A 25,223-nucleotide genomic window follows, 5' to 3' on the forward strand; every position below is an offset into this window, starting at 1 on the left:
AGGCGTCGGAGTCTTTCTTCTTCCACAACCTATCCATGCTAACGCTCTAGGAGTCGTTTGCATGTGGCTTCGACATCTCAAGGTAAGCGTAGTCTGCGATTGAAGTTGTGTCCTGCGGCTCCTCCAGTTTCTGAGGACCAGTCCATCCAGGAGTCTATCTGCGTCTCCAAGATTGTTCTGGCACGGGTGAGACTGGCCCAGATGCGTGACTATTACTCATCCCTGCATGCCATTTTTTGGGCCTATCCCTCCCTCTGGAGTGCCTTCGGGCCCTGGGGAGCGGGCCCTAAGGAGGTGGAGGGTGCCCTGGCAGCATCTTCACCAGCGGCTTTGTCCTTGGTGCCCCTCGGTTCCCCTGGCTCCATCTCCAGAGTTGTTTCAGTTCCAGTGCACAGCCTCCTACGGCTTCCACCTTCTGCACCTGATTATTCTTGATTGACTCCATTGCTGGTGGAGGTGGTGCTGCTTTTGACTTTGCTCGACATCTCCATTGTCGTCTCACTGGAGTTGATCAACGATCCTTCCGATGTAGAGGTCTCAGTTTCTTGAAGTCGGTCGACCCCCGACAACATGTGCGAGAGGCTAGACAGCTGGACGCTTCCTGTAGGTGGATTTTCGCTTCATCTTGCTCTTTCCTGCGTTTAATCAACACTTCTTGTGTCCTTGCTCGCTTCTCCCATGTCTTGTGGGCCTTGGTGGAGCACATTTTGCCTACTACACCAGAGGAGGCTAGGAATGTTCTAGTTCCCTTAGTACGGGATGGTCAGAAAGCTGCCAATTTTAGTATCAGATGTGGTATGGATACCACTGATTATGTTGGAGGGTATGGCCACTTCAGTGGCTCTGCGCCGGCAGGCATGCTTGCGTCTTTCCAATTTTTCGAAGGCTGTGCAGAAAGCTTTACTTGACATGCCTTTTTAGTGCACATGTTGACTCAGCTTTACACCGCTTTAGAGACGCTCATGGTGGCACTAAGTCTTGAAGCCTCCTTGTGGTAAAGGGGGAGGACTTCCAAATCTGTATTGGTTTCCTTCCTTTGTTGAGGGGCCGTTTTTATTCCCCTGTTTTTTCCTCTGTGTTTTTCTACTGCCCTTATGGGCAGTGTGCTTCTGGCTTCTAGTATGACACCCGGTGTGGTGTTCCTGCTCCTTGCAGGTGCTTTTTCTTATTATATTCAAACTGCCTAGTGCCCTAGTTTGTGTTCCAGTGTCTGCAGGGGTGCATTCTTTTTCCACCTTTCGTGGACATATTCCATTATAGCGACCCTTGTTCTCATGCCTCTTCGAGAGTGGTTATCTGTTGTCTCTGCTTATGGGCGTTTTGCCTAAGAGATTACCCATTGGGTGCAAGGAGGTGTTCTGCTTTCAAATCCATGGTGTATCTTCCATTGGAAGTGTTCCTTTGTATTCCTTATTGTTACGTCTTTTCTGGTTTGCTACTTTACAGTGGGCACACTGTCACCTTTACGGTGCACCCATTACATTTCAGATTTTCTCATGGCCTATTAAATCCTCTGTGCATTGGCCCACATGTTTGTTTGCCCATGTGCCACAGCCTTGGTCCTCTTCATGGAATTGTAGTCTTCCTTATGACCGGTTTGTCTGATCCTGGCTGCAGTTCATTATATTGTGTGCATGTGTGTGTTTATAAGTATTTTCTTACCCTGCTGCTGTGGTGGTACGTCAGGATGCTTACTCCTCCCCCCTCCCCCCCAATCTCACCTGGCCCCCCAACACTTGCTTTATCCTTTCCTGTTGGCTACATGTCTTTCTTTTGGTGGCCATTTTTCGCTCTGTTGCTGAGCATTGTAGTCTCTGGTGTATACATTTGCTTTGAACTTGCACCACCCTGCAGGTCCACTGTTCAGATCCCATTCTGGAAGTCAACATCACCTTTACTTTTTCCTTCGGCTCTTCCTTCAGCGACTTTTTTCCATCTGCTGGACTACTTGTTGCTATTATCTTCGCCTTCTATGGTTGGCGTCGTCTCCTGTGACGATTTCCCACCTGGTGTCAACCTTGTTCATAAGCCACAAGGTATCTGTTCCTATAGGCAGATTGTTCTGCCAGCTTCTTTTTGGTTTAAGTCCGTTAGCATTGCTTTTCCTGCGTAATGGGCTTTTTCCTTTCTGGAGGGGTTGGGATTTTTTTTTTTTTTTTTTTTTTTTTTTTTTAATCCCTTCCCTCTTCTTTTGTTGCAGGGTTGCCGTTTGCCTAGCCCCTTTCTTTCTCTATTTCCATATATTATGCATCTATAAATGTATATCTACATATATTGGGTTCTACTTCTACGTCCGTGTCTACCTTGACTCACTCTGTGTAATACCTTTTTGTATGGACATCTTATTGTTACATCTATAGGTGTGCAGATCGGTGTTTTGGCATCTTTATTCTGATCTTTGTTTCTCCATCATCTGTCACTCACATGGAATGCCTTGTGTATCTTTTTGTCCCCTTTTTATATGCATTTGTTATGTTACCCTTCTCGACTGCTCTTCCGTTGGTGTTCCTGGAGAAGTGCCATCTGTTTTTCAACTTACTCTTCATAACATTGTTGTCTTTCTATTTGTTGCAGATTTTTTTTTTTTCCTGTGTATCCTGCTGAGGCAGCATGCATGCTTTGACCCCCTTCTTTACATATCCTCTGTGGTCATCCCTTATTGGATGTTTGTAGGTGGTCTTGCACTTTGGTCCTGAAAGATTTTACTGGCGTAGCTCCTACCTTAAGTCTATACATGTTTCGTTTCCTCTTGAATGTTGTCTACAATAGATTTTTTTCCGTTGCCACGTGCTCCACTCTCCATGGCATTCCATGTCTTCTTGTGATGTTTTGTGGTCTTCCACTATTCTTATGGTGGGACGAATGTTCTTTCTCGCCTTCGTACCGAATTGTGCCGGTCTACTTCGCCTTCGGTTAGATTGGTTGTTTGCAGACCCACCTCCTGTGTTTGTTTCTTTGGTATCTATTCTAAGGTAAGGAATCTGCGGCTAGTTGTCTCTATTAGATGAACAAGTTACTTACCTTCGGTAACTCCTTATCTGGTAGAGACACAGACTAGCTGTAGATTCCTTACGACACACCCATCCTCCCCGTTCTGCAAACTACTTTATTTTACCTCAGTGTCCCTTGCTTGGTCTCATCCTACCAAACATTTCCATTCACTGGTGGTAATTTACAATTATACAGCTTTTTCTCTTCACTGTTCCATTCCAATTTCTGTTGTGGCTGCGCATTGTTCCGCGGATTCAGGTCACAGAAAAAACTGTCATTGTGTTGGAGGAGGGATTATATGGACTCAGTCAACATCCTATCTGGTGGATTATGTCAATAAGGAGTCGCACGGTACCCACTACCGATACGCAGGGTACTGCTGAAGATTTTTCTGGATCCTGTCTGGTGCCTGGGCTGAATTCTAAGGTAAGGAATCTGTGGCTGTTAGACTTTTCATCCTTGGCGTGGTCTCCCTTAACTTTTTTGCCTCTGTTCCCCAGGTTGTTGATGTGTGCAAGTGCTCCTTTACAAAATGTGTATGTAATTGCCTTATCCATGATTGGCATATTTGATTTATTAGTAAGTCCCTAGTACAGTGCACTAGAGGTGCCCAGGGCCTATAAATCAAATGCTACTAGTGGGCCTGCAGCACTGGTTGTGCCACCCACATAAGTAGCTCTGTAATCATGTCTCAGACCTGCCACTGCAGTGTCTGTGTGTGCAGTTTTAACTGTAAATTCGACTTGGCAAGTGTACCCACTTGCCAGGCCTAAACCTTCCCTTTTCTTACACGTCAGACACCCCTAAGGTAGGCCCCAGGTAGCCCCAAGGGCAGGGTGCAGTGTATGGTTAAGGTAGGACATATAGTAATGTTTTATAGGTCTTTACAGTGAAATACTGCTACATTCGTTTTTCACTGTAGCAAGGCCAGTCCCTCTCATAGGTTAACATGGGGGCTACCTTTAAATCAGATTAAAGTGTAGATTCCCTTTGGGAGCGGATGGACATGTGGAGTTTGGGGCCTCTGAGCTCACAATTTAAAAATACATCTTTTAGTAAAGTTGATTTTAAGATTGTGTGTTTGAAAATGCCACTTTTTTAGAAAGTGGGCATTTTCTTGCTTATACCATTTCTGTGACTCTGCCTGTTTGTGGATTCCCTGTCTGGGTCAGTTTGACAGTTGGGCTGGTTCCACCTCACACTAGACAGTGACACAAAAGGAGCTGGGGTATAGTCTGCATATCCTGATGAGCCATCTGTGCTAGGAGGGAGGGGAGGAGTGGTCACTCACACCTGAAAGGGCTGTGCCTGCCCTCACACAATGCAGTCTCCAACCCCCTGATGAGTGTCTGGGGCCTGGCCTGGGCAAGGCAGGATTTCACATTCAAAAGAGACTTTACTTTGAAGTAGGCCTACTTCAAAGGAGAAATTGGGTATAAGAAGGGCACCCAAAACCACAGACTTTAGATCACTTCTGAACATCAAGAGGAACCTCTGCCTGGAGAAGAGCTGAGAAGTGCTGCCCTGCCTGTGACTGCTTTTTGGAGCTATCCTGCAGTTGCTGCTTTTGCCAGAGTAAGAGGGCAAAGACTGGACTTTGTGTTGTCTTCCTTCTTGCGAAGAAATCTCCAAGGGCTTGATTTAGAGCTTGCCTCCTGTTGAAGTCTCAGGGAAAGCAAAGACTTCTCTCTGCCAGCACCTGGAGTCTCTGGAGAGACTCCTACTCTGCCCTGTGGTGCCCATCCAGTTCCTGGGACCCTGAAAGGAGAAGCTGGCAGCATAAAGACAAGGAAATCCACGCACAGAGCGCTGTGCTGGGAAAAGATTGACGCGACTCTGGTCTGCGGTGGAAGAAACGACATGCCGCCGGCTCTGCAGCTGAGAGACGACGCTCACAGGAAACGCGACCGAAGAATCGACGCATGGAGCAGGAGAAACGACGCGCAGCATCGCTGACTGAGGCTGGGAGATCACAACCCGCGCTGTGGGGTTTACGGATTATCGTGCGGCTGGATTTCCGACTGAAGTACCACTGTGCGTGGAAAAACAACGCAAGGCCTGCCCGGACCAAGAGTGCTCACCGACACATCGCTCTCTGCGGAGAGAAGAAATGACGCGCCCGACCCGGCAAAAGGAGAAACAACGCACAGTCGCACTCGTGAGTGGAATCAACGCCTCGCAAGCGCTTTTTGACGCACACTTGCCCGTGCAGGGTTATTTTTGACACGCACCAGGTACATTTTCACGCTAGCAGCGCTAGTGTGTGTTTAAAACTACTTAAAGACTCTTTTTGCATTTTTTATTGATAACTTGACTTGTGTATTGTGGATTTTTGTCATTGTGGTCTTGTTTTGTTTAGATAAATATTTCCTATTTTTCTAAACTGGTGCTGTAATTTTGTAGTGTTTTCATGAAGTTACTGTGTGTGTTGGTACAAATACATTACACCTAGCACTCTGAAGTTAAGCCTAGCTACCAAGGGGTAAGCAGGGGTTAGCTGAGGGTGATTCTCTTTTACCCTGACTAGAGTGAGGGTCCTTGCTTGGAACAGGGGCAACCTGACTGTCAACCAAAGACCCCATTTTTAACAGTGGCTATTCTGTGTCCCTACCAGATAAGGTCTTGCCGAAGGTTTGTAACTTGTTCATCTAGCTGTTGTGATTCACAGAATTTGTTATTTTGGATCCAACTTAGTGTTTGAGTGGGGGGGAGTACTTAAATTATATTTTGGAATTAATGTGTTAAACACTTTTTTATTTTAATCAGGTTGAAAATAGAATGATTGTGAAGAGGACCTTCTCAGTGGCTATTGTCAACAGTAAAAGTTTGTCAAAGGGTAAAACTGATCTTCTTATCCTGTTCCTACTGGATCATCAGAAAGATGTATTCAAGGTAAACTAAACAATTCTCACAATTTCTAGCTAGCCATGGCATACTTCTCAACCATTTATTGTGGCTATTTCAATTATTCTTCTCTTTTACAATTGAAGATCCCTGGATCCTTACATAAAATGGTTAGTGAAAAGTTGGCAACGATTCAGCTTGGAGGAGATCCTGACAAAGACACAGGTAACTGTGATCCTAAGAACTTCTGATACATAGTCTTTTTCTTGCCGACAAAAAAGTTACTCACTAAAGTACAAGTGCCAGAATGGTAAACAAGATGCAATTGTTTTTTTTTTTTTTTTAGGCGTGCATGAGCCAGGACCTTTTGCTTTTATTAAAATAATATGTATTTTGTATTTGTGAGTTGTCTTTCACATTTTTCTTCCACCAGCTCTAGCAGTGGGTCATCCCACTTGATCCACTGGCCAACTTCATTATAAGTGACAGCATGCCATTCTTACAAGACATCCACACACAAGGTACATCAGTGCCTGGGACTACCTTGGCCATTTATATGTCTGAAAGAAGTGACTAACCGATGGACTCGCCAAAGAACAAAAAGATATTCTAGGCATGTGTGGCTGTAGATACACATGCCGTGCATACTCCTGCCTTCTAGTGTTGGCGATGAGTGCAAGTTTTTTTGTTTTTTTTTATTATTTTTTTTCAACAAAGAATTCTTCTTGAGTCATGAGGTACTGTGACTCCAACTCTTGCTTGCAGCGCTCATGGTCATCGTCTCAATTTGTTAGATTTTCTTTCTGCCATCGGGTTCAGACATATGCTCCAAATCAGCACCATTGCGGCGTTCTTTTCAGCCTTCATGGTTCCTCTCCCTACTTTGTTATTGTATTAGACTGTGCTCCCCTTCTCTTGTATCCGGTCAATAGCTGTAGCTTCGCCTGGGACAGATCACCGGTTGACCACGGGCCCTTGCCCTCTTCAACTCTATCTTCTCTCACCGTGTCTTGACTGTGATGGAACGGACACCTTCTCGATATTGCCTTTGGTGTCACGCAAGATATCCCTAGCCTGACCACCACCAGATCTGTAATCTTCACCTCTCACCGGAACATGAAGTCTGCTGGTCCTTTTGGTCAAAAATGACTCTTTGACACTCCTGGGCCAGTAGACTAGAGATGCTGCGGATGTGGAGATGACACCCCAGACCTCTTCGGCACCCTGGATCTCTGAGGGGTGCATCACCCTGAGCCATTGGCTGTTGACGAGGACACTTTCTCACCTGAAAATAGTTCAGACGCCATCCTTGAGGTCAGAGACCCCCTGCCGGCTCATCAGTTTGAGCAGAGCTCCTGCTCCCCAAATCACTTGACACTGCTCCAAGCTTCCACCCAACAAGGGGCCGTCTTCTAGCCACCACTTCCTTTGAGCCATGGTCCACATCAACCCTAGACTTCGGACCCTAAAGAAAAAAGAATGACAAAGCCACCAGTGCTCTTCCTGAGCCTCTTCTGCCTCTCCCTTCCACCACATCTCAGGCCACGAGCATCACCATCCCCACCTTCTTTTCTTCCTGACCTACTTTCATGTATACCAAAGGGGTCACCATGTTCTGATCTGGGCGAACATGGCAGGGGCACTGTACAAAATACCCCACAAGGAGCTGCATGGGATTCTTATTTTATAGATCCACCAGGAGATACAGATCCTGACCTTTAGCGTGCCCACTCCTCCCTTCCGGATGGCATGACCACCTACTACGAAGCTTAAACGTTCAACAAGCCTTAATGTACTATGTGACTAGGACAAAGCTCTTTCGAGAAACCCAACAACTTTTTGTTGCTTTGTACGAAGGGGAATTTGATCTAAATCAGGCATAGCCAAATCAATAGTTAAATGCATCCAAACCTGTTACGCAAGAGCTAAAAGCTTTTTGCCCTTTCTACTGGGAAGAATGAGGCCTCTATGGCCTTCCGCGGGAACATCCCAATAGCACATATTAATTAAACAGCTACTTGGTTTACACCACCTACTTTCAGTACACGCCACTGTGTAGACATGTCAGCCTGCCAACAAGCCACTGTTGTCCAGGCTGTACTTTGTGCACTTTTTCACTTTTCTTCAACATCCACAGGCTGCCTTCTTAGGGGGTGACTGCTTTACAGTCTATACACCGCATGTGTATCTGGAGCCACACATGCCTCAAATGGAAAATCTTACTTATGAGCATCCGTTTATGGCATGTAGTGCTGTAGATACACATGCACCCACCCTCCTTCCCAGATGCCTTTGGGTGTTATAGTTCATTCCTTCTTTCGTCTCTTGCATGGTCATCATGGCTATCTCTTTCCTGTATCGCCTCGGCTCTGTCCTCACCCTCCTTGCAGAAAACAATCTAACAATGGAGCCGATGACCATGCACATTGCAAGCAAGAGGTTAAGTTAGAGTATCATGTGTCTCAAGAAGATCTCTTTGAAGAAAACCAACTTACAGATATCGGGGCCCAACGCTAAATGGTAGGCGTATGCACAGCAGAACATGAAAACTACAGTACTACGTGCCTTGAACAGATGCTTAAGGGGTAAGTAATCTGTTTCTTTCACTAAAGTGTTTCATCTTCGCTTTCCTCAGGTAGTACAAGATTGTTTGCTCAGTGGCTGCACAGCCGACACGGCTGGATTTACAAAAAGCATTATGAGTAAAGTTTATTTATTCATAATATAACTGGAATTATAGTTTGGACAATTAATCCACCTAGCCTCTGCCTGCAAGGTTTCAGGGTGGGAGGGCCAAGCAAAAAGCTTAATCTTGACCCAGGAAGCATGCTTTTGTGAATTTTGCTTTAAATTAATAACCAATACATTGGATTATGATTTTGATAAATTATTGTGGTGGCTTTTGAAAAAGCCAATAGGTCTGCTCTATATATGGTGATGTGCTGCCTGATCCCCTTGATAAAGCTGATAGGCCTACCTTAAGTGTTTTTAGGGGTTCTGACCTTTTGACAAAGACAGTAGGTCTGCCTTACTAAAAAGCACACCCCTTATATTTGTTACTTTGTTTCAAAACAAGCTCAGAAATTCACTGGGAAAACAAAAGGTTAAAGTGATGTTACGGAAAATCTCAGGTAAAACATAATATTTAAAACACTATAAACCACTGAACCTCAACAGTTCTAGTTAACTGAAGTAACTAAACGTGCGCTCTAACCATGCATAACTTAAGTTAATTAGAACTGGTGAATTTCTGTGGTTTAGGAGTTTAAAATGTCACAATTTAACTGAGATTTAGAACTGTCATTTTAAAATGTGTGTGTGTGTGTGGATATATATATATATATATATAGAGAGAGATGGAGAGATAGAGAGATATAGTTTTAACATTATTTTAAAATATTGATTTTTGTTAGGGCAGGCAGCGCCCCAACTATATAATTTGTTCCTTTGTTGTGGGTGCTCGAGACTGGATAATATCCTGCTGTGTGGAGCATCACCCTACACAGAAGGCTCTTTAGTGAGGCAGCTCAACGCAAAGAATTTCATCCATAAGCGTGCTTTCATGGCTAACTGTTTACAAGCCCATGAAATGTGGTAGCCTTCATACCTTAACTTTTTACCCGTCTACTAGAAACTTCTGTTGGATTAGATTTGAAAATACGTGGTTGCTTTTAAAGCCGCTACCTCTTTTTAATCCTGGCAAGTATCAGGCGCTTTGCAAGTTGCCTACACCAGCTGCTAGTTGCACACAATTCTTAGTGCTACACAGATCACTGAATACAACAGAAGTGATGCCCTCCTGGAAGTTTCTAATGGTAGTTAGCATTGCAGTGTCTAGTGGGTTATCACACAGGTCAGAGGGTGCTTCAGTTAGTGACTACTTTCACTATTTCAAACGCTTGTACAAGATTGGAGACCTTTGCTGGAGGACGGAGAGGCTGGGTCCTGGCTTGTGCTCTGGAAGGCAGTTGGAGGGCGGGGGGGGGGGTGGATGCTGTCCTGAAGTGGGGAGGGGCGTGCTTTGTTTAGCAATAACTTAACATTTAAAAGCACCTAAATAAAAAAAAAATCAATGTGTGCTAGTTGTCAGACAACACTAAAAATGTTAAGATAACTCTTGTGATAAATGTTCCTGACAATGAGATTTAGAATTTTGTCCAGAGGAAGCTTTTACTTGCCATAAAGTAGTGCAGAGTAACCCTCTGCTTGCTGCAAATCACAGAGCTGTATTTTATGTGGCTAGCTGAGTGCACTATTAAAACCAGCCTTTAGCAGAACATTAAAATAAATGAAATGTGTAGGAAGCTGGCTCTGTGTATGCTATATCAAAGTGAGAGATAGTGTGCACAGAGTCCAGGGGTTCCCCAAAGGCTTAACAGAGGATAAAGTAGATAATATTAATGCTCTCTCTTGTGGTAGTGTGGTGTCGCAGTTCGGCTTATCAGAGGGTAGTACAAAGTATTTGTTGTACACAAACAGACAATAGAAGAAGCACACACTCAATGACATAATTCCAGGCCAATGTTTTTTTTTATAGCAAAAATATATTTTCTTTATTTCTAGAACCACAAGATTCAAGTTGCAGGTAAATACTTCAATTGATTCATCTTTCACACACATCAATAGTACTTTGTTTGAAATTGGTAAGTTACATTGTTTTTTAAATGTTGTTGTTAAAATCAAAATTGTGGCAAAAGTAATACTGGCTCCTATAGAGACACTCAGAATTAGGCCTGCCTGCAGTGAAGTACCCTCGACTTCGGAGGGCAGACTGGGGGAGGGAGAGGGGGTTTAGAGGAGCACTTGGAGGGCCTCACGTAGGCACCAAACATATACCCTCAGCGACACTGGGGCTGCGGGTGCAAACAAGGCATCTAGCTTCGAATGGTTCTGTATGAGGGGACCCTGGGAGTCATTCAGATGCTGCAGGCGAAGTCTAGGGTGTCGTCTAGGGTAAACCACCGGCTGGACAGGGAGAAGGGCTTCCTGCTAAGCGTAGCTGCACAGGTCGGGTTCTCCAAGGCCTGGGGAGGTGCAGGGGTATTTTTGGGCGACTGATATCCTCGTCCGGAGCTTTTGCAGTCAGGGGTTCCTCGGGATTCACTCTGCGGGCGGCTTCGTGGAGAGGTCAACCCAAGGTGGGCACTTGCTCGGAATCACCTGGGATCCTCTAGTTGGTTGGGCCACCTGGACGTGGGCATCGGGTGAAGTGGTCAGGACTCATGCATTCGGATTGGGGCTGGAGTTCCTGGGTGGTGTTTCTTCTTGGACAGGGTTGCTGGTAACAGCTGTCCTTGGTCCTTTTGGGTGCAGGGCAGTCCTCTGGAGCTTGGCAGAGGTCGCTGGTCCTGCTGGATTTGTTGCTGTTCTTGTGCAGGTTCTTTGAAGCAGTAGACAGACCAGTAGGGCTGGGGCCAAGTCAGTTGTAGTCTTCCTCCTTCTCTGCTAGGGGTTCAACTTACCAGTCCTCCTTCCTTGTCAGGTTACCAGGAATGTGTGGACTTTGTTTCAGGGAGGCCTTTAAATCCTGGCTTTAGGGATGTTTCAGGGGTCATAGGGCAGTAGCCAATGGCTACTGTCCCCGAGGGTGGCTACACCCTTCTTGTGTCCCTCCCTTTGGGAAGGGGAGCACAAACCTAACCCTATTGGTCCCTGCATCCAAACCAAGATGGAGGATTCTGCGGGTGGGGGGGGTCACCTCAGCTCTGGACACCTTAGGGGTGGTCCTAGCTGGGGTGGTCACTCCTCTCTGTTTTCCCTAATGTTTCCGCGGGAAGAGTCCATTTTACCTTTTTGGGCATCTTTGAGGTCAGGTCTGTGAGGGTAGTCGCAATGGATCCATACCTGTTCACAAACCTCCTGTAATAACCAGTCAAACCAAGGAATGCCTGGACTTGGGTCTGGGTTTTTGGAGCTTCTCAGGCCAGATCTTGGGTTCTAAGGGTTGCACTGGGCCTCCACCTACAAGGTGACCCAAGTATACAACTGTGCCCTGCCCTATTTGGCACTTTGATGCTTTAATAATGAGGCCTGCTGTATGCAAGGCCTGCAAAACCTTCCCCAGGGGGGATCAGGTGATCCTGCCAGGTATAGTGCACCCTGCCTTAGGGCTGTAAGGCCTGCTAGAGGGGTGTCTTACCTATGTCACAGGTAGTGGTTTGTGGGCATGGCACCCTGAGAGGGGTGCTATGTTGGCTGTGCCTTTTTCTCCCCCTAGGACACACAAGCTGCAAAGGCAGTGTACATGTGCTTGGTGAGGCCCCCCCCAGGGTGGCATAATACATGCTGCAACCCTTGGGGAACCTTCCCTTGCCACAGGACCCTTGGCACCATGTGTACCTTTTACAAGGGACTTATCTGTGTTCCATGGGTGTGGCTATTGTGGAAACAACGGTACAGATTTTGAGTAAGAACTCTGGTGTTGGGGCCTGGTTAGCAGGATCCAGCACACTTCCAATCAGAGTTGGTATCAGCATCAGGCAAAAAGTGGGAGGTAGCCATGCAAACAGTGGCACTTTCCTACAAAATGTATGTGCGAGAAGCTGTGGAGAGATGAGCGGCATATTTTGCCGGGTGGTAGTGAGGGTATCCAAAGAGGAGGTCAGTGGGGTGGGGAAAGGATTGTCGGCACCAAAAACTGATTGTTGCTCAGGGCACCACCAGTGCTAAAGCTAGAACTCCTTGCAGCCTTGGTGAGGCTGAATGCAGTGCTTTCAGAGGGTGTCTGTGAGGCGCTCAGTCAGCAGTGAGTGCATTTCTGCGCTAGGTTGCTGCTCTACCCTTACACTCTGACAGTGCAACAGGAATAAGATGATGTAACCTGACGGCTAGAGCTCCCGCATTGCAACTATTGCCTGGTCAGTTAGTGTAAGGCTTCAGTGCTGTAATACACTCTCCATTGACTGTCAGCGCGCCTAATTCCTTTAGACCAAGTTTGGGTCGTGTGTGCAGTGAAACTGCACCCACAGGCCTTGCAATGGCAGTCCTGAGTCATGGTTAAGGGGCTACTTATGTGGGTGGCACAATCAGTGCTGAATGTGCACTAGTAGCATTTAATTTACAGGTGCTGGGCACCTCTAGTGCACTTTACTAGGGATTTACAGGTAAATTAAATATGCCAATTGGATAGGAGTCAGTGTTACCATGATTAGGGGAGAGAGCACGTGCGCTTTAGCACTGGTCATCAGTGGTAGTGTGCAGAGTCCTAAAACCAGCAAATACAGGGTCAGAAAAATGTAGGGAGGCAGGTAGGCAAAATGTTGGGAGAACAATCACCCTAAGGCTGTCAGGTCTAGCAGAACTCCTGTCACTCCATAACGTTCTGGTATAGTATTGCCTGTCTTTGTATAGTATGGTGTGGTTTGTCAAGGAATAGTATGTTATGCCTCTTATTTTATGGTATAGTATGGCCTGATTAAGTGAGTGAGACTGGTGGCTCACTCTTGGAGGAGGAACCCCCATAGTTACAGGGTCAATCTAGGGGCAGTCAGTAGCGTACTTTATGGAAAATCCCTTTCCATCTTTTAACAGTCACTGGATGGCTGACCTTTTTAGCCAGTGTTGCACTTCAAGGCATCCTGGAAGATCTCCAGCGATGACCTGCTCTTCCCTGGTCACTGTTCAAAATAGCAGATTCTCTGATAAAATATCAACAGACACCGAGAGACCTGGCATGTGGGCCAGTGAATTAACCAAGCACTTTCCAAGAAAATGGAGAAGTAAATGTAAGAAATTCATTTAAAGTGCATGGTGCCATGCTTTCTACAATGCACGATAGACATCCAACTTATGTTTCTTTTAGGTAGAGAAAAGAAAAAAAGAGCACTTGTTGCAAATGCTGTAGGAAAAACATATATATATTTTTGTTACAGATGTTTTTTTTTTTTTTTTAATGTAAACATCTGTATTCCATTTCTCAAACTGTTACTCTTAACAAGTAGGCACCTAGCCTTCCACTTACCTGTGGCTTCCATTTGCTGCTTGTTCCAGACTGACCCAGTGACATTGCAGCTGTCTGGGTTTCTCGCTGGTGTTTTCCCATTGACCGTTCTTCCTGCCAACAGAAGCACCCACCCCTTCACCCTGGACCTACTTAATGTAGGCCGCAGCGCAACCACATCAGTAGGCACGTGGGCACTTACCCTGACACTCGCCCCTTGCTTCCAATTTCTGCTTGTTCCAGACTGATCCAGTGACACTGCAGCTGCCTGGTTTATCCCGACCGGGTTTTCCTACTCAGGTGTTCTAGCCAACTAAGCCATGTCCACTCCAGGACCTATTTAATGCAGGCCATAGCACGACTGTGCAGTGGATGTACCACTGGCATACCAAAGGCAAGCCCATCTGCACCTGACTGCACCTATTGCCATAACCCCCTGGCTCTCCCTCACCCCTCAGATACACGATCGATGTGCTCTACAATAACCTCCCTCTCCCCCCCCCCCCCCCCCCCCCCCCCACCAACCCTGGACACTGCAAAAAAACACTGCCACCTCGCCTACCCATGCTCCACACTAGGACCTTTCTCTTGCACCCACTGCCACTTACCCTGCCACAGTACACACACTAGCCCACCAACCAGCCCCACCCCGAAGAAGCCACTTGAACAAAAACACCAACTTGCATGAGCCCTTCTCAACACAGGCTCACTATGCAAGCATTCCACCGAATTATGGGACCTCATCGCCACCCTTGCACCTGACAGTCTTCCTCACAGAGACATGGCTGAAACCCACATCCGCCCCAGACATTGCCACAGCGATCCCTGACCGATCTAAAATCCTTCACCAGCAGGAGGAAAAGGCATAATCCAGAGACCATACAGTGCACCAGCATCCCCATGGAACAGATGACAAAATAGTAATCCGAGGCACCATGCATACCCACTCCCAAGCCTGCGCTCTAGCTTCCGCAACACTATTGCGGGTTTCATTGCGCCCCTAGATTTAGACTCCGTTGCGCCCCTAACCTTAGACTCAAAGGACTAAATCTCCCTCAGCAACCTAAATTTCCACATCAACAACCTCAAAACTTGACACCTCAACAGTATCAGCAGCCTCAAATTGAACCAGATCATCCATGACCACCTTCTGAGGGCAGAAACCAGCATTGAAACCAGCTCCAACAGCACCAAGGAACTTTTAAAAATCATTAAGGAACTCTCCAAACCGACTGCCAGCGAAAAAATCGCACCCTCACAGGAGCTGTGCGACAATCTCGTCCACTTCTTCCGCAACAAGATCACAACCATGTACAGAAAATTTGAACCCCAGCCCACACCGGAGTACTTCACCCATAGATGAGCCCTCACTGTAACTGTCACGAGCCACTCACTGACTACCTGGAACATCCTCCCCACTCAGGACATCACCTCCGTCATGAAACCCATCCACTCTGGAGCTTCCACTGACCCATGCCTGCACCACATCTTTACATCTTCAACCTTGGAAACCAAAGGATCAGTCAGGAACTCACCACCCTGCTCAACACTTCTGTCACTGCCACAACATTTCCCTGACGCCTGGAAACATAGCGAAGTCAGACCACTACTCAAAAAAAAAAACTCTGCAAACCCAAAAACTACTGACTGATCTCCCTGCTCCCATTCCCAGTAAAAGATACTGGAAAAAATCATAAACAAGCAACTCCATGACATACCTGGAGCAGACCCAGCTTTTTGATGCCTCCCAATCAGGCTTCGGCATCAATCACAGTACCAAACCTGCCCTGATCGCAGCCATCAGACATCCAAACTCTCTTTGACTGAGGAGAAACGTCAGCTTTGATCCTCCTCGACCTCTGCAGCATTTAAACATCATAATCCACCAAATGCTGATTGAAAGAACACATGCCACATCGGCATCCAAAGGGATGTGCTCAAATGGATCACCTCCTTCCTCACCAGAAGAACTTAGAAGAGCCACTTCCCACCTTTCACCTTCGAACCCAAGGAGGTCAACTCCAGTGTCCCCCAGGGCTCATCCCTCAGCCCCACGTTCTTCAATGCATATATGACCCACTAGCCAACATCGGCAGATCCCACAGTCTCAACATAAATTCCTACGCAGGCAACACCCAACTCATCTTCTCACTCACCATCCACCACCAGAAGTAACTTCCACAGAGACATGACAAGCATTGCTGACTGGATAAAGAAAAACTGCGTTCAATTGAACAGTCAAGACGTAAGTACTGCTCTTTGGTAACAGCAGCAACATATGGAATGACTCCTGGTGGCCCGCAGACCTACGGCCTGCACCCATTCCCTTCGACCATGCCAGAAACCTCTGAATCATCATGGACAACATGCTCACCATGAAATCACACATCAAAGCAATCTCCTCCGCCTGCTACCTCTCTTTGCATATGCTACGTAAGATCTTAAAGTGGCTACCCCTACACACAAGATGCACCATGACACAGGCCCTCTTAACCAGTCCACTGGACTTCTGCAATATTCTCTACATAGGAATCGTCGCACACCACCTGCAGACTTCAGACCATACAGAATGCCACAGCCAAACAAACCCACATCACACCCCACCTCGGGCAACTCCAATGGTTCCTCATACAGAAGAGATGCCAATTCAAACTGTTAACCCATGCACACAAGGCTCTACACAACCAAGAACCAGCGTACATTAACCACCGCCTGAATTTCCACCAACAGTTGAAGACTAAACTTTTTCTTCCTTTCCTTGCTCATTTACCGAAGCAGAACTGGAGGACGCTCCTTCTCTCACAGTGCAATAACAACCTGGAACAGACTTCCCATGCACGTCTGGGCCATCAAGTCACTCCTGGAATTCTCAATGGCCCTGAAGACCTGGCTATTTGAATAAGCCTCTGGGACCTGCAAGCCCATTGGGTGATTAGACACGCTTTATAAATCCTGATTGATTGACAACTATATCTGCCATATAATTCATTGCTATGTGGTCATCTAATAAAAATACTACTTCCCTCTCCGATTTGTACTAAATTCCACATTTCATGTCAAATTACATCACTTTTAGCCTTAGAATGGTAGCACAAAAGATCATAAATGGAAGTGGAAACTTGCCTTAGCTGTCTTACACAAAGCACATGCAGGCTAATTAAAAAGACATTTTGACAGGGACGAGGTTTTTTTTTTTCTTCTTCAACTGCCACACAACAGAGTAACACTGTAAACATGTACGATTAGGGAAATGCTGTACATACCACCATACAACTCTTGTCAGTCCAACTGCCTCGCTTCCATGGCCATTGCTCTGCAGCAGTCCTAGTAGTGTCAAGAGATTAATTTTAGACCTTGGGCGGGCAGAAGATGGGAGAGAGTTGGAAACTGGAGTGGTGTTTCAGCCTCGTATGGACAGTGCATTGTATGTTGACAGCATACTGTGGGAGGATAGCCATGTGCCCGTTGGAGCTAGTTCACAAGTGAATGCAATTCTGTAGTAGGACGCCCTGCTGCACACTGCTGCTGTCTCACTTCTTACCATTTAAACTGTGGCACATACATTAATGAACAATCCTTGTCAAAGTCAATAATTCTTGGCTATGTCAGAAGTATTGGCTTTGCCAGTGTCTTGGTCATGTTGCAGAGCAGAAACGGCTGCTGTGCAGCATAGTTAAAATGTAGACAAAAAACACTAATGCGGACAGGGCTGGCCGCATTAGTGTTACTTTTTGTGGGGGATGGGTGGGAAGCAACACAGACAACGTGTGGGGGAGAAGGAGAAATGTAAGAGACAATATAGACAATGAAAAAGGAGGAGACTGTGGTTGGTGCAGCAATGTTAATGTGGATTTAACGAGCACTGCGATTCAGAGAAAAATAGGTACCCACTGGAATAACTGCCCCTCATTCTGTAGACTGAAGAGATGCTAAGTCCAAATGGTTGTGAAAATTGCACACTAAAAGTGACAGAAAAATGTACACAGACCATTTAATCAAACTGCACCGTGAGCAGTGTAAGTCAAAGCTCACACGTGTACAGCGTACACTGGCCCCCCGATGCCTGTGCATACCTTCTTGTTTCCTGAAGCAGAGACACTTCTCATCAGGACCAAGAATAAAGTCCACTTCCAAAGTGCACACACTTTGAAGCACTTAACCCCATGCATCAGTGGTTCCTAACCTTTTGACTCCTATGGACCCCCACATTCTCATTACTGGAACCCGGGGGATCCCCATTGAATCATTATTTGAATATTTTGACCCCCCACAATCATGGCTGGAAGCCGGGGACCCAGGCCTAAACATTGTTGATGATTTGTACCACAAACCAAAACAAGCATGCAAGTTTGTTAGCTTGTGAGATGGCTCATTGTTTGACAAAGCGGGGGATTTGCTTGTTTCTCTTTCTCTCACGCGAAGTCCACAGGGTTTAACATGCCGCACCAACAGAACAGTTAACAAACTTTGTTTTAAGGAGATCGGTTTGCTGTAATTGGGATGTAGTGTAGATCTTTTCAGTGACATCTCACTCAAGGCAGTATGTATGTATCAGGATAATCTCTTCATGATATCAGGAACACTGAGCAGTGAAATCTCTCATTAGGTATGTAGAAGCTGGCAGCTCACTTGGCCAAGCAAGAAGCTAAGCCTTACAAATGAGACCTTAAGAGAAGTCGCCTGTAGCAAGAAAAATAAAATCACATGTCAAGGTCACGCTTTGCAATAATCGTGAAGCCCCTATAATATATTTGTGAGCCGTCCCTTATGTGCCCAGCTTACAAAGTATTGATGCACATTTTTTTCACTTGCACTGCCACATTTAGCACCTTGTCACCTGTTGAAATTGTCATATGATGAATATGAATAATCCAGTCATTAAAATTGAATAATTTCCCCTATTTGTTCTTTTTTATTTTAGGAGCTCTTGTGTTTACCTGCCTATACATTACGTTTTTCTTGAATAATTGCTTTTGGAACATCTAATGTATTAATCGCTTTTAGACCCTAGTTCCATTGGATAACAGGATTGTTCCCACGTTTTGGTATTGATCTCTCCAGTGCTCCAGCATAGATAACGTATTGGCAGCATCTCATCAGCACAGCTGCCCCTGACTCTGTTTTGTGCATCCTGTTCAGACCACCATTGGCAGTGCCAATAGGTTTGTGTAGGAAGCTGACCTGGTGTGTGGTGGGTACCTAAGGTACTTACACCTTTATACCAGGTCCAGGTATCCCCTCTTAGTGAAGTGTAAGCAGTGTCTAAAAGCCAGGCTCTCTAGAGGTAGCTGTGGATGAGCAGTCAAGGCTTATCTAGGAGACCTGCAAAGATGCAATACCACTGTAGTCACACAGCACTATCACAGATGAAAGAAAAACAGTTGTACAAAAATAAAGGTACTTTATTTTTGGAACACAACACCACACCACAAAATACTAGAAGGGCAACCCTCCAATAGGAGGTAAATAATACCCTAAGTATATACACTAGTAATCAGAAATAGGCATAGAAAAGGTTAGAAAACAGTGCAAAGAGCAATAACCAATAGTGACCCCATAGGGAGCACGAACTACTAAACAAATGGAATGTGAACACAGGACCCCCACCTAGGTAAGTTGACTGTGTAGAGGGGAGCTGGGCGTACTAGAAAACCAGAGGTAAGTAACCGAGTACCCCACAGCGACCAGGAAAGCAGGAGTAAAGCACTGGATTTTCCCCAAAGCACACAAGGAGGAAAAAAGAAAGAAGACACCCAGACAAGACTGCAAGAAAACCAGTGGTGGATTCCTGAAGAAAGAAGACCTGTGCAGAGGGGGGGACTAAGTCCAAGAGTCATAGTGGAGTCCAGGTGGAGTAGGAACTACTACCCACCCGCTGTACATGCAGGAGTTGGTCGACAGTAATGAACAGGTAGGCACTGCAGCCCTGGAGCTGAACAGGAGTTCCTGATGGATGGAGAAGATGTCCCACGCTGGAGTGAATATTGCAGACTGGTGTTGGCGCTGAAATTCCTCCAACAAGCCTTGGTAAAGGCAAACTTGCAGTTTGTGGAAAAGTGGTGCTGCCAGGGACCAGCAAGGTCCAGGAAGACTCAATCCAGGAGAGGGAGTCACAGGGGACCCTCCGTGTCGAAGAGTCCACAGGAGCAGAGACAGCACCCACAGGAGCCCCACAGGACGGGGACACAGGAGTCTCAGAAGGAGTCCATGCAGCACTACAAAAGAAGATGCTACACAGCAGGAGAGCCACGCAGAAGGCTGAGCTTTGCAGGAAGGGAGTTTGGGGGGGGGGGGGGGGAGAGCTGGAACTGCATGTCGCCGAAAGATCCCTTGGAGGAGATGCCAATAAGTCCTGGTAGCTGCAAAAGACGCAGCGCACAGGGGTACTGTCCTGCGTGGGGGAGGCAAAGCCTTACCTCCACCAAAGTTGGACAGCTGGCAAAGAGGACAAAGAAGACTACTCCAGGCCACCACCCGTGATGCAGGATCCACACAGCTCAAGATGAGGGGAGATCCATGTAGCCGGTCGTTATTTGCTGTAGGTGCCTACGGTTGCAGGGGAGTGACTCCTTCACTCCAAGGGAGATTCCTTGAGCAGGCTGAGGAGTTGCTGTCTTCTGAGGATGCACGGGGAAATGTTGCAAAGCTGGCAGGAGTCGTGGAAACAAAGTTGCAGAAGTCATCTTTGTTGCTTGCAGCGTTGTTGGTTCCTGAAGGGTCCAGTTGCAGTTCCAGTGGCCAGAAGTCGAAGTGGATGTTGCAGAGGAATCCTACTGGAGTCTTGTAAACCGAATCTGAGGACCCATCCAAGAGAGACCCTAAATAGCCCTGAAATGGGGATTGGTCACCTAACCAGGTAAGCACCTATCAGGAGGGGGGCTCTGACGTTGTCTGCCTGGACTTGCCACTCCGATGCTCCCAGAGTTCCCTGCCAACCTTGGAAACAAGGTGGCAGAACCCAGGGACCCTCTGGAGGAGCTCTGAGCACCACCCCTGGGGTGGTGATGGACAGGGGAGTGGTCACTCCCCTTTCCATTGTCCATTTTTGCACTAGAGCAGGGACTGGGTGGGTGAAAGGGGGTGGGGGTGGAGGTCCCTGAACCAGTGTGGACTGGTTTATACATGGAGGGCACATTCAAAGCATACCAGTGGCTTTGGGAGGCTACCCCTCCCAAACCAGTCACACCTATTTCCAAAGGGAGAGGGGGTGTTACCTTCCTCTCACAAAGGAAATACTTTGTTCTGCCTTCCTGGGCTTGATCAGCTCAAGCAGCAGGAGGGCAGAAATCTGTCTAAGGGGTGGCAGCAGCTTGGGCTGCCCGGGAAACCCTGTAAGACTGGTGGTAGCAGGGCTGAGGGTCCTCTAAGGAGCCCCCAGAATGCATGGAATGATACCCCCAATACTGTTGCAAGTATTGGTGGTATGATTCTGGCATGTTTGATCCCAAACATGCCCTGGTTCAGAGTTACCATTATGTAGCTGGACATAGGTAGTGACCTATGTCCAGTACACGTGTAAAATGGCATCCCATACTCCGGTCCAGGAAAATGGGCCTGGAGTTTGTGGGGGCACCTCTGCTAGTGTAGGGGTGCCCTTACACAGGTACCTGCACCCTGGCCTCTGGGCTGAGAGGGCCTCCCATAGGAGTGACTTATAGTGACCTATAGTGAAAATGGGTGCATGCACCCATTTCACTCAGACTGCAATGGCAGGTTTGCAGAACCCTTTGCATTGGCTCCCTAGGAGTGGCAGAATAACTGCTGTAACCTGTGTGTGTCCTCTGGGTTCCCAATGCTTGGGGTACCTAGGTACTATATACTAGGGGCTAACATGGGGGTGGGGGACTCCATATGCCAATTGTGGAAAGAAAAAGGTATAGTTTTCAGGAGAGGGCATAACTACTGGGGTCCTAGTTAGAAGGAACCCAGTAGACGCAGTCAAACACACTGACAACAGCCATAAAATGTGGGGGTAACCGTGCCAAGAAAGAGCACTTTCCTACAGTTTGGCTTATGAATGTACTGTCAAACCAGACCTAAAATTCCATGGGGGTTAGTGACTGCCTTCCTCCCATCTGTGTTGCTGCTCGAGAAACACCATATATTATCTAGTTACCCCAAACTCTTTAATAGCATTTCAGTGTCATGTGCGCGCCCCTGAACGTTCAACCTCAGGTAGCTGGATAATTTAAACAAAATGATCACAACTGTGGATTGGCAAGCACTTTTGTGGAAGCACATAGGGTCTGCCAAATCAAAAAGTACTCCAGGTTCCCATCATGTGGATGGAGCCAAAGCCACTTTCTTGTGGTGTTCACATAATTCTGACAGCTGTACTATCAAGCCAGACCCTAACAAGCAAGGACAGGAAGGGTGTGGGGCTAAGCAAAGTTGTCCAGGAGAGATGTGGGTTATGGGGGCAGCAACAAAAAATTGGTAGGTGGGAGGGGAAAGCAGCAACATGAAGAAGGGGTGGGTGGAAGGGGGAAGAAGCCCCGCAATCAAAAGGTTAAAAAAAAAAAAAAACTACCCAATCACAGCTCCACCAGTGGACAAACTAATTTAGAGGAATCGATCTGTGCTTGGTCCATGCGCTAGAGAAGATGCAGGAAGTGACACCAAGCCTGCATTGGCCAATTAGGAGGCACCAAAGAAGACTGTCACTGAAGCAGACTAATGGTAAGTAGTAGGCGGGCTCAAAGCCACTTTATTGTAAACAATAAGCCTTGCAAGCGAGAGCACATGCGTTAGTGTATACTCATGCAGTCTCGACCTAGAAAACAAGCATTTGCATCAGAAAACAGAACAAGGTGTGACCAGCTAGACAAGGGGAGGTGAAACCAGTTCAGATCAAATTATTAGCAGTGTTCATGAGCATTCCACCTATTTGGGACTGCATACCGTTCCCAGATGGGGAGGGGGTACTTTGCATGTAGGGTTCGAAGCCACAATGAAAAGGTGCACAGCTTTTTATTGCATTCTACCATACCCCTTTTATTGTGAAAGCATATAAGAACCGAGTCTGAATTTGTTAAAGGGCGGTTGGGATACTTGAGGGAAGCAATAATACCTTGCCACTGCACCAACACCTGTCCACACACATGCATGCACATCATCCCACCACATGGTCCTGTACACTCTACAACATTTGAATAATTCAGTAACCTACATCCAGCCTCCATGCTAACATTGGTGGCCTCCTTATTTAAGTTATTAACCCACTCATCCACCCCGTGTGGCTCACTGGTGTGGTCTGGAACTCTAGTGCCTTGTCTTTGGGCCTCTCCTTTTTTTTTTTTTTTTTTTTTTTTTTTTTTTTTTTAAACACAACACTGCACAATGCAGTCTAAAGTATGTGGTCACTAGGTTTTAATTACGTGGCATCCAGTTAGAATCCATTTTCCTGCACAGGTCCCCAGCTCTCCATTCTCTAATTTCTGTGCGTGGCTAATTGTGTGATTCTGCCAAAATGATTGGGAATTGTAACGGCAATTGAACGAGTAGTGAAAATCTAGCAGACATGCTGTCAGGCGTTTTTTTTAGGCATAGGCAGTGTAGGCTATTACCCAGGGCTCCCAGTTTCCAATGGCCTCCCCTGGAGAAGTGAGCTTTATTTTTATTAAACCTCTGTATTTGATTTTTCTGTTAAGTCCTCACTTCGCCTACAAGTACCCCTGACTTCCATCTCTTTTTCCTGAGGTGTCATCTTAAGCGTTTATGGGGGTCTCAGGCCAGACATAGTTCAATGGTTTGTTGTGACCCCGTTTAAGTTTAACATGTATTTAATTAGTGTTTGGCATTATGCCGGCTTGAATTAGCAGGAAATGGGTTGAAAAATTCAAATTTGTTCCATACGGGGGGACCCAAAATATGTTGCTCGGGACCACAAAAATCCCTAACATGACACTGTAAATATGGGTTGCTGGGGAAATTAGTGTGCTTGTAACCTGCATTGTTTTGAAACTACTCCAGTACTTGTAACAATATTTCCTTTCTTTGCTCTGCTTTAGGTTTGTTTTCTCAGGTCTTCCTTCTGTCGTTAATTTAGTTTAATGCCGTACCACATTAATTCACCTCATGTTTGCACCAACATTACAGCAATAATGTTTTTCAAACATTTTCTTTCCCAAGGTTACACCTTCTGCCAAAGGATGGACAGCAGAGAGTATAACAACACTGCACAGATTGCCACTAAAAAGGAACTTTGGACATTGCTGAAAACTATTTATGAAAACACAAGACTTTCTTCTAAAGAAAAAAGGCGGTTACTGGGACAGTTTTATAAGAGTCACCCAGATATATACATTCAGTATTTTGGCGACAAAGCAACTACTGTTTACACTTGAGTGAGAGCTTGAACAAAAAATGTAAAGTTTGTAAAATTGTATAGATAATATATTTTATACTTTTTGGTTTATGCATTAAAATTAATAAAATATATGGTTTCCTTTGGTGAATGTTTTTTTTTCTTGCTGATGAGCACTTTGTGTCAGTTCATTTTATATGGCAGTATTATTCAACCAAGGTTATCCTTGAGCAGTCTGATTTCCTAATCTCCATTGCCCCTTCCAAAAGAACGTACCAGTAAAGTGTGAATGTTCTAGTTTCCATGTAGTCCTTTTGACCAAAGCAGTGGGAGCAGAACCCCAAAGCACTTAGCTACACTGCTATTCAATTGGCCCTCTTGGTAGACATTAGTAAATCTACTTCTGAAAACCAAGGCAATGATTTAATTTTCTCTTGGCCAATTAGAATAACAAACTGGAAAATAATGGTCATGGAGACACCTTAGTCAATTCTCCCTTTATAGAAGTCTAAAATGCTGCTGGCCCAAGCCATACTGAAGAAATGTCTGGAACAAAATCAAAGCAAAAGGGCCCACCCCTTTTCTAGTCCTACTCTGGGCAATTGGTAGTAGGGTGTCTACCTCTTGCTTTCAGTGATTTAGCTTTCTAAGTTGGTTAACCCGCTAAAAACAACTTTCTGATGGATACTTCTAATTGCTGGTTCCTCATCTTGTGAATATTCCCCAAGTATTAGACTGGATCTGAAAACTTCAAAGCTGTACTCCTGCATTCCTGTAGGTGTCATTATGCAGCTCCGCACCAACATAGTTCTGCTCTGAAAATGATGAGCAAAGCTGCATATCAGTGCCACCTATGACATTGGTTCTGGTGCCACACACTGCACCAGTTTTTCATGTTTGTGCTGGTGACTACTACGCCAGAGGAAGATTAACAATCAACTGCTCTCCAAGCAGAATGCACCCCAACCTCTACTAAGGCTGCAGCCTGATCACACCGGGGAACAGCCGGTCAGCAACCCTCTAATTTTATTACCTGGACTTTACCATACAGTAGGACACAATCTCTAAAAACCTTATTGTCACAGTCAGACAGTGACAATTTTGGGGAAGGGAATGATTTTGTTCCCCCAGTATGATGAGGAA

General features: G+C 46.1%; 1 protein-coding gene across 2 annotated transcripts in view; it reads left to right on the forward strand.

Annotated features, from left to right (window-relative positions):
* Positions 1–24,217, forward strand: part of DEPDC7 (DEP domain containing 7) — a 217,186-nt gene extending 192,969 nt beyond the window's left edge. Inside the window, exons 7-9 of one of the 2 annotated variants that reach the window (XM_069223519.1) lie at positions 5,758–5,883; positions 5,982–6,060; positions 23,906–24,217. In XM_069223519.1, the coding sequence (XP_069079620.1) occupies positions 5,758–5,883; positions 5,982–6,060; positions 23,906–24,120 (420 nt within the window). In that variant the 3' untranslated portion in view covers positions 24,121–24,217. The remainder of the gene's footprint in view (positions 1–5,757; positions 5,884–5,981; positions 6,061–23,905) is intronic. The other variant, XM_069223520.1, reaches the window with a different exon arrangement.
* Positions 24,218–25,223: the final 1,006 nt, after the last annotated feature.

This window comes from Pleurodeles waltl, chromosome 3_1, assembly GCF_031143425.1.
Source record: "Pleurodeles waltl isolate 20211129_DDA chromosome 3_1, aPleWal1.hap1.20221129, whole genome shotgun sequence".
NCBI classification, from domain to species: domain Eukaryota; kingdom Metazoa; phylum Chordata; class Amphibia; order Caudata; family Salamandridae; genus Pleurodeles; species Pleurodeles waltl.